This window comes from Echinops telfairi, unplaced genomic scaffold, assembly GCF_000313985.2.
Source record: "Echinops telfairi isolate 266 unplaced genomic scaffold, ASM31398v2 ScPeMD7_9;HRSCAF=40, whole genome shotgun sequence".
Classification (NCBI taxonomy): domain Eukaryota; kingdom Metazoa; phylum Chordata; class Mammalia; order Afrosoricida; family Tenrecidae; genus Echinops; species Echinops telfairi.
The window spans coordinates 74,475,161-74,484,821 of record NW_022103906.1 but is presented as its reverse complement, the minus strand read 5'-3'; the positions used below and the strand labels follow the sequence as shown (position 1 = coordinate 74,484,821).

The window sequence follows — 9,661 nt, the reverse complement described above, 5'->3', positions numbered from 1 at the left end:
TACCAGGGCAGCCCCATGAAGGAGCACAGAGCCATGAGGATGCCCACCCAGAACAGGTCCAGGTGGTAGCCGGCGGCCTTCTGTGGGCAGGGGAGGGGGTGGGAGAGACGAGACTCAGGCTTGGCCCCAGCCAGGATCTGAGTCCCGGGGAGAAGGGCTCTCACCCAGGGGCCAAGTATGGCTGCCATTGCTGAATGAAGGGCCCCGGGGGTGTCTGAACAGAGGGAGGAGACAGGGGACCTGAACGTTCTCAGACCCAGAGTTGGGGTGGGTGGCAGTCTCGGGGACCCAGAGGTCCGAAGAAGCTCCTCTCTTCACCGTTTCAGGTCAAAATCCCCCTGTCTGGATCTGCTCGGACTCCCGGGTTCACTGGCAGGAGGGACAGCCACAGATGGACGTGGAGGGGTCACTTTGGGAGAGGAGGGACCATCTGCCAGGGCTCCTCTGGCCCTCCTGGTCTTGAACCCCTCTGCCCTGGCCTCGGCGGCCTGAGCTGCCTGTGGAGGTCACACCAAGGGAGACTCCCGACGGCCACTCATGCTCCCCTTACCCTCAGCTTGTTCTCCTTCCGGTTGACGATGACGGCGGTGATCTGCTGGTCCATGAAGATCAGGATGGTCACCAGCAGGGCGGGCAGGATGCTCGCCAGGTATACCCACCACGGGTTCTTCCCAAACGGGGGCACGAACCAGCCTCGGTCGGGCCGCGTGGGCTGAGCAGGAGCAAACGAGAGGGGCCTGTCCCCCTGCCCAGGCCCCTCTCCTGGCCCTGGGGGCAGCCTCTCCCCTTCAAGAAATCAGGACGCCTGTAACTCGAGAGTCGAGAACAAGGAGGCCGCCAGCCCAGGAAGGAGTCAGAGAAGGTGCCCTGGGGCTGCCTGGGAAACAGTTGGGAGAGCAGGGTGTGGGGTGCGGGTGGGGGCACACGGTCCCTAATGGTCAAATAGCAAAAAGTAGAAATGAGGCCTGGCGGGCATGAAAATATGGCTCGATGGACCCAGCCCCTGGTCCTTGTGCCTCCCTGCTGAGCCACCTGTCTATGGGACACGGAATAAAACCACCTGTGAAAAACCTCAGGTCAAACCCTGTGTTCAGAGAGTCAGGGCTAAAGACGCAGGAGCTGGGCCACAGTTTATTCAAGGGCAACGGTCATTCTCATTACCAAGGCCTCTACCACAGTGGCTCTCGACCTTCCTCATGCCACGACCCTTTCATACAGTTCCTCATGCTATGGTGACCCCCCAACCCTAAAATGATTTTCGCTGCTACTTCATCATTGTTATTTTGCTACTGTCATGAATTGGGTGACCCCTGTAAAAGGGTTGTTCGACCCCCAAAGGGGTCTCGACCCACAGGTTGAGAACTACGGCTCTAAGGGTTGTAGGAGACTTGCTCCAGCTTCTGAGGAGCAGCCTGAAATAGTCTCTCCGAGGGCCTGGCCACACAGGGGCCTGGTTCCAGAACCCGGATGCTCACTCTGGTTTTGCTGGTTGGGGCTCCTTGTGCGGGGGGGGGGGGGGGGGGGGGGGGCTGGGTGTGAACTTGGCAGCAAGCAGCTGGCAGGGAGTCTCGACTAGCAGGTTGCTTTGGATACAGGGGAACTCCGACCTGAGCTGGGCTCCCATGCCCGCTGAGGGCCTGAGGAAAGGCAGGGGGGCGGCCTCCCCAGGCTGTTGATTCCTTAGGTTGGGGGGCCAAGACTGCATTTCTAGCGAGTACCCAGATGAGGAAGGGGTGCTAGTCTGGGGACCACACCTTGAGAACCGCTGCCCTAAGGGATGGCCAGTTCCCAGGTTGCCCAGCCCGTTGGCTGTTTTGGGTCAGCAACAGGAAACCGCCAAGTGGCAATGAAGGGCCTTCAGCAGCGCAGGACGCAGGACCCAGCACTTTCTCCACCCCATGGCTTTGCAGCAAGCGTGAGCATGTTGCACGCCCCCTATCGCCAGGGTGTGGAAAGTTCCTTGTAGGAAGCTGAGACCACTGCAGATCTGGCTCCCACCAGTCCCCTCCCCCACACCTCCAAGGGAGGGCTGCGAGGAGGGGTCGGGTGGGGTGGGACACACAAAGACAACCACCAAGGCCACTTGGCAGAGAGGAGGAGGTCTGGTCAGTATGGAGGGAGGGCCCGAAGCAAGTGGGCAAACAGAAGGGGTGCCCCAAGCGGGGGCGATGGCCAGACCTTGATGACACTGGGCACGTGCAGCTTGGGGGTTTCCAGGCCAAAACAGGCATCGATTCCACAGAACATCAGGATGGAAAAGACGATGGAAAAGTCAGCCACCAGGGCCCGGACCTGCGGAAGGGAGGTGAGTCAGTCGGCGAGGCTCTTGCCCAGCTCAGGGCTGACCCAGCCCCGGGGCAGAGAGAGGAAGGAGCCCGGCGAAGACTTTGGATTCTACCATCCACAGACCTAGTCTCAGATCCTGGCTCTGTGCTGGCCAGCGGCGGACCCTCGAGGAAGCCTGGTCATCTCTCTGAGCCACAGCTTTCTCGGCCGGCCGTCAGATGAAGCACATGATTGTACCTGCCCCGTAGGCATAAGCAAGCTAGGACACCCGTGGCGGTTACATAATTTCATGTCAACTTGGTAAAAGAATGAAGAGTGGGGTCTAGCCTGTCAGTCGGACCACAGCCTGAAGATATCTCTTTGTGTGCACGCACCTAATCATAGGGATTCTGGGAACTTTCTTCTTCCCTGGAGGCGGGACACCCTTTGCTTCACCTTCTTGTTGACAAGCCATGTGGAGCCACGCTGACGGCAGCTGGAGCCCTGGAGATGCGCCCACCACCACTGGATCCACAGGACTTTGCACCTACTAGGCCTGTGATCTCCCTGCGTTCTGCATCATTGCATGTGTTGCGTGAGTCTGAAGAATGATTTATAGACCAGTTGGACAGATGTGCTAATACTGGACTTAATGGACTTGATCTAGACTGGGCTGGGATGTTTTCCCAACATACAATGACTGTTTGATATAAAGTTCTCTCACACACATATGAGTGTCTCTGGATTTGTTTCTCTAGTCCACCCAGACTAACACCCCACATTTAGGGTCCCTGCCATACACAGTGGGAGCCTGTGAGAGTTGGAACACACGACAGGCTGGCTTGGTTTTTCTGGGCCAAATTCTCCACCTTTGACAGGGTGCAGTCTTGCCATTTTTCGAGCAATTCTTTCAGGAGAGAATACGTCAGCTATTCTCCGACAGGTTCCTGCCTACACAGATTGCATCTTTTGTGGGTTTTATTGTCTTACCTAGGTGGCCATGGCAGCTGAAGACCTTTGGGGGCATGGCAGATGAGTGTGTGGGAGGGCAAGGGCTGAGCTCGGAAGGAAACCTAAGCTTCTAAGATCCAATGCAGACGGCTACACAGCCACCTGCACTAGGAAGGTGCCTCTCAAGCCCTGGGGCCAGACCTTCTGAGCATGTGGTAGTTACATCATCTGCGGTCAATTGGAGAGGATTCACAGTAAAGGGGTGGAGCCTAGCCTGTCAATCAGGTAGTAGCTCCATGACCTCATTTGGAAATGCTAAGGAGATGAATAGCTCACTGGAGGAGGGACACACTCACTCCCTGCAAGACATTCTTGTTGACAAGCCACATGGAGACAAGCTGATGGCAGCCAGGCCTCGGAGCCGGAGAAGCCACGTGGAGACCCCTGCCAGTGCTGAGATGCTTCCACCGCCACTGAATCCACAAGACTTCCCACCCATTGGCCTGTGATCTTCCTGCATTTGGTGTCATTGCATGGGTTGTGTGAGTCTGAAGAGGACTTTATAGATTGGTATTGGGCATGTGGGCTAATATCAGACTTATGGACTTGATCTGGACTGGGCTGGGATGCTTTCTTAATATACAATTACTCTTTGATATCAAGCTCTTTCTTATACACATGAGTCTCCCTGGATTCGTTTCTCTAGTCTACCTGGACTAACACAATCCATGACAGGTCCTTGTTCCCTGGCTCCCTCGTTTTCAGGAGGCTCTTCTGAGGCCAGGTTCTGAGAACTCTGGCCCTGTCCTTTCTGGACCAGTGTCCTTAGAGTGCTTCCACACCAGTCAACATCCCAAGTCTCGGAAGTCCAGCCTGCTGCGCAGCTGGTATCTGTCTATTCAGGGACAGCCATCTCTGAGAAACTACTGGAGAAGTTCAGGAGAGCAGGGGCAGGTGAGAGCACATGGAATGATGTTCCTGGACTTCCTGCTCCCCTTTAAGATTGTTAGCAAAATAATGTAGGTAATTGATTTAAAAAACAGAATATTAAAAAAAACAAAAAAACTCCCCAAAACCTTCCAGTGAAAAGTAAAGCCCCGCCTTCCAGTCCAGGCCCGCCCACTTACGCCTGCTCGGCTTTAAGTGTCCGGGAGTTAGTTCCCTCCCTGTCATTAAAAACTATGTTTATAATGTCATATTCTGATTTCCTAATTTAAGGCCCTCTCTAGCTCTTTCCCCTGCTATCAGGCCTGCTCTCTGTATCCCTAGGTATCTCTCAGTGCTACTTGCTATGTTTCTATGTATCTACCCATCCATGTGTCACTATCGGTGTATCTTTTAAAGATACATTCTATTTATAATCTTCCCTCTGGTGTAAGTAAGGAGTTAGCTGACTGGCTCTTTGCGCTCTCTCCTCCTTTCTAGTCTGGCGGTGTTGTTTTAAAACTCTCCCAGGGGTATTCTGGTGGTTACGCATTGGGCTGTGATCCACATGGTCGGCAGTTTGAAACCACCAGCAGCCCCTCGGGAGAAAGCCTGGGTTTCCTCCTGGAAACAGTGAGGAGGTCTCGCCATCTTTGCCTGCTGGTTGTACGTCTTCCCAAACAGCTCCGTCTGCTTTGGCAGGCCGTGCACGGCCCTTTCAGTGTGCTTCATCGGCACCAGGATCCCAGGCCTCGCAGCTTCTTCCCCAAACAACATACGGCATTTCTCCGTGTTCTATTTTTCATTCTCCCAGTTGCACCAAAATGGCCTGATGTTATTTGTCACCTTCCACCTTGCCCAGCATCCTGCCTGGTGACTTTCCTTTTGGAGAGAGGTGGCTGCAGTCTATGCAAGCTCATTGTCTCACGTGTGTGTACGGAGACTGTTCAACAACGTTCAATCGTTCTCCTGTGGACAGGGCCATGTGGATCCGCTCTGGCATCTTTCCAGTTAGAGCCGAGGTTCCTTCTGGTCGGCATTTTTGCACATGTGTGAGGGCTTCTCTGGGGTCTAGCTGGCAGTGGATGTGGAGGGTGGGAGATTCCCCCCTCCCCCGGAGCCCCCTCCAGTTTTCTCAGAATGCCCATTGGCTCTCCAGATTCCAGACTCCTCTGTACACACCCCAATAACTGCAAATAGTTAATTGGCTCAGCAGCTGCTGACCCCCAAATTGGAGGTTCCAGTCTACCCAGAAACACCTCGGAAGAAAGACCAGGTAATCTACTTCTGAAAGATCTGCCACTGAGAACAGTGCACAGTTACACTGGGACCCACTTGGGATGACCTGTGTCAGAGAAAAATTCTGAGCACTCTGTTTGGAGGAGGATATGGACCACAGTGAAAAGCCCAAGTCCATTTGCAGAGCCCCCACAGGGATTAAGCCTCCATTGAATTCCTACTGACCCTTAACTAAGGATGTGAGCAGGCTTGCCCTCAGGCATGGTGCATTGATAAATCGATTACCTTGACCTCCCTCCAGCCAGCAAGCCCTGAGAGGGGCAGTCTGCTTGTGTCCTCGATGTGTGTGTGACCGTATTGGGAAGGGTAGCCTAGTCATGAGTCATGCCCTGACTGCCTGGGTCAGAAGACCCTGGACCAAGTTTGTTAGCCCCTCTGACATGCGTCCCATTCCTCGTTTAGTTCCCACGTCTGCAGTCCCCCTGGTCACAGGATGTGTTGATGCTGCCGCCCATCATGTTTTGGTGAAAGTTCCTTTGACCTCCCAAGTCCTTTTTAAAGCTCTGCAGCTCAGCAGCCGCCCCCACCATCCCAGGACCCCATTATGGTCTTGTGCCGATAGATGCCCCTCATCCAGATGACACGCACCTTTGCCCTATTTGAGACATAAATGTTCTCCTGGAATTACACTTGGGATTTGGGGTCTCTGGTACCCTTTAAGAGAGGGGACTTGATAGCAACTGGCTTTTCATTCACTCCCCCTTCATTGCTTTCATCAGTGACTCGGGCACTGGTGGTGGGAAACGGGGCAGCCTCCTCAACACCAAATTCCAGATGGCACCTGAGCAATTTTAAAGCATTGGGGGTGGGGGGGGGCGGGCATTGGTGGCAGACACATTTCACACAATATAATCCTAAGGAGTCCCCCGCAATGTGACAAATAGTCTGTGATGTCACTTCTGTTCAAGAATGTCTGTAGAAGGGAGCCTCGGGGACTGTGCCTGGTTGAAGTGGGAGGTCTGGAGGGTGCATGTGTGTTGCTGGACACTTGTTTACACACTTGGCGCATTGCAAAGCTTCCTGAAGGGCCTTTGTTTCAGTCCTTACCAAATATTGGGGGAAACGGAATTGTTAGTGCCATTACCACTACAAGTGATAGTGGTATTATTTGTCTGCAATGGCATTCTGAGGGTGCTCATGGCTCGATGGCATGGTGGGCTACTTGTTAGGCTGCTCACCAGTTCAAACCCACCGGTCCCTCTGAGGAGAGATGAGGTTCTTGGCTCCTGTGAAAACTGGCGGCCTCAGAAACCCACAGGGTTTCCTTTGCACTCAGTCCCACGGGGCCTCTGTCAGCGGGAGGGTGTTGAGCGAGCGTGTCTCTCCTGACACAGCCATTTCTCAAAACAACAAGTGCTTCCTCTTTGGTGTCTGAATTTGTTGTCCAGCCACAAACAGAAAGTGACATTAAAAGATAGCAGCTCACGTTTACAATGACATTAAAAAATAAATAAAAATACTTAGGAATAAATCTAACCAAAGATGCGTAAGACCTCTCCAAACCAAGACATGTAAAACACAATGGGGGGAGAAGAGATCTAAGCCCCCGGAGAGGGATGCCAGTTTGTGGATCACAAGAGCCAACGTCGGAAAGATATCCAGTCGCCCCAGGTTGACACAGAGAATCAATACGGTCCTATCAAGAAGACAACAAGTCGACTTTGGTGAAATTGAAGGAAATTCTAAAATTCGTGTGGAAATGCAAAGGGTTAAGATGAGCCAAGACTCTTGAAAAAGTAAAACAAAAAGAATTTGGATTATGCAGTATATGGGCTTATAATAAGCTCTAGAAAGAAATACAGTGTGGTCTTGGTATAAGGGCAGACGACTAAGTGACTTTTGATATAATTTTGATCTATTTGACTACAGCAAAACTAAGAATTTCTGTTAAACCAAAGACACTAAGAAAATGAAACAGTATAAAGAGTCCAGAAATAGACTGTGGCCTACGTGGATACTTAATATAATGGCAAAGTAAGCACTTAAGAAAAAAAAGGTCAGTATTAGAATGAATGACTCTACAGACAAAGCAAACCAGACAGATAAAATGACCTGATGCGCTGTAGCCCTGATGTGAAGGGGAAACAATGACGCTTCAGGAGAGGCTGTTTGTCCGTCTCTTCCTTAAGAAAATATTTTTATCTCTGACGGCAGTTAAAACTAGCCATTTCTGCTCATCAAAAAATCTCAGCAAGAAAGTAACAAGCCCAGTCCCAGATCTGGAGGAGATATAGGAAACACAGATGACCCCCAAAGGGGGTTTACCCAGAATCTCTGAAGAACTCATGAACCCCAGAAAGAAAAAGACAGAGTGCCAAGAGAAATGTCCCAGACTCTTGAGTGGGCACTTCCCAAAAGAAAGTCGCATGGCCGTTGGCCAATAGACACACAGTAAGGCTTTCAACCTCAGCTGTCATTGGTGAAGTGAAAAATAAATGAATGAAATAAAAGCACAAGGTACGACTGATACAGAAAGGTTAAAGATAGAAGTCCGACTATACCAAGTGTTGTCAAGGGGACTTGAACCCAGTTCCCTCTGGCCCTGAAACCTGTGCTCTTTCTGCAACCTACGGGACCTTAGCAAAGCTCTGGGCCAGTGCTGATGCAGTCGGTGCCCATCCTGTTAGAGGACCAGCATCCTTCTGACTCTGGGGCGAACTTACCTTGGTAGGGAAGTAGCGGCTGGATTTGAACTTCTTCAAAGCCAGGGTCATGGAGTAAGTCCCGAAGAAAAGGATGAAGGAGAGGAGTGCAAGGTCTGGGATGAACTGGCAGGAATCCCCGAGCAGGCTCCCACCGTAGCTCAGACACTCCTTCTTGCTCAGCAGGGACCAGTCCAGCCCTGTGAGGTTAAGGGGGTTGTACTTGGAGACCAAGAACAGGAGAGAAAGGGTTAGGGTCTTCTTGGTGGGTCAGATGTGTCTAAGTCCCACCTCCCCACCCCACAGATTCCAGGCAGTCTGGACCCCCTTCACTGCCCTCCAAGATGCCCTCACCCTCCCGCCCCCTGAAGGTGTCCTGGGCAGCTTGGGGGTGCTCCTGGGGCCAGGCCAGTTCAAAGACTGGGCAGCAGGAGGCTCCCTGGGAAGCTCAGGAACCTATGTGCTTCTGCATTGTGTCTGGGATACACTGCTGTGCTGGCAAAGAGGAAACGTGCATGGGAAAAGCCTGCTCCTCTGCAGCCCAGGCTCTCAGCACAAAATCTCAGGTCCTCTGGGCTCATCCGGCCACCTAGTCTTTCCGTCCTTCCTCCTCTTCATACACCAGAGTGTACACCCTCCCAGTTCACCTTATTCATTTCTCCCTGGCTTCCAGAGGCCGCACAGCCAGAGGCGAAGGAGGGCAAAAGGTGGCATGATGGCTCAGTGCTTCGCCGCTAACTGAATGGCCCACCCACTGCCCCACTGGAGCAAAGCCCTGGTGATCTGCTCCCAGAGGGATGACAGCTTACATCCTGCACCTGGACGTGTCTCCTAGAGGTCTGAAGGTAGTGACCTCTCGTCATGGCTGCTTTGTTCACAAGCATCATAAAGTGGAATCCATTTGAGCGTCCACCCGTGGGAGACTGGACGAGCACAATGTGGTGCATGCATACTCGGTGACCATGGAACATATGACACCACGGATGGACGCTCAGAGAAACATGCCAAGCACATGAAGACAGCCCTTGTACGGCCCCTTGTTTACAAGAAGACAGGAATAAGATGGAGAGAGAGAGCAGTGCTCGCTCACGGATACCAGGAGAAGGGAGGAAGGGGATGTGTGCTCTAGAACCTCAAGTCTAGACTGTAAACACATGTTATCTTTTGGTGGTGGGGAAAGTGGTACTGAATGAGTCCAATGAGCACAGTATGACCACTGTAAATGAGGCCACTAAGAGGTGCTCTTGAGCAGAGGAGGCCTGTGATAAAGAAATTGACATACATAAGATGGTAAAACAAGTATAACGGTGGCAGTTATACAATCGTTTGTCAAGTTAAGGATTAAGAGAGAAAGGGTAGAGTCTAGCTTGTCAATCAAGATATAACCAATGAGGCCTCTGTGTAGGCCTGGCCTTCTCCTGAGAATTCTGGGAACTCCTGTTTTACCTCCTTGGAGACGGGAGACTCTCTCTCTCTGCTCACTCCCTTGGAGACTCTCTATTGACAAGATTCAAGACTCACTCCCTGAGAGACGCTCTACTGACAAGACACATGGCGCTACACCCTGGGAGCTGGAGAAG

General features: G+C 52.3%; 1 protein-coding gene across 1 annotated transcript in view; it reads right to left on the bottom strand.

Annotated features, from left to right (window-relative positions):
- SLC4A5 (solute carrier family 4 member 5) overlaps positions 1–9,661 on the bottom strand; it is a 92,078-nt gene that overhangs the window by 16,229 nt on the left and 66,188 nt on the right. Inside the window, exons 17-20 of the mRNA XM_045286580.1 lie at positions 8,103–8,303; positions 2,179–2,292; positions 551–712; positions 4–80 (exon numbers count right to left, since the gene is read on the bottom strand). Of these exons, the coding sequence (XP_045142515.1) occupies positions 4–80; positions 551–712; positions 2,179–2,292; positions 8,103–8,303 (554 nt within the window). The remainder of the gene's footprint in view (positions 1–3; positions 81–550; positions 713–2,178; positions 2,293–8,102; positions 8,304–9,661) is intronic.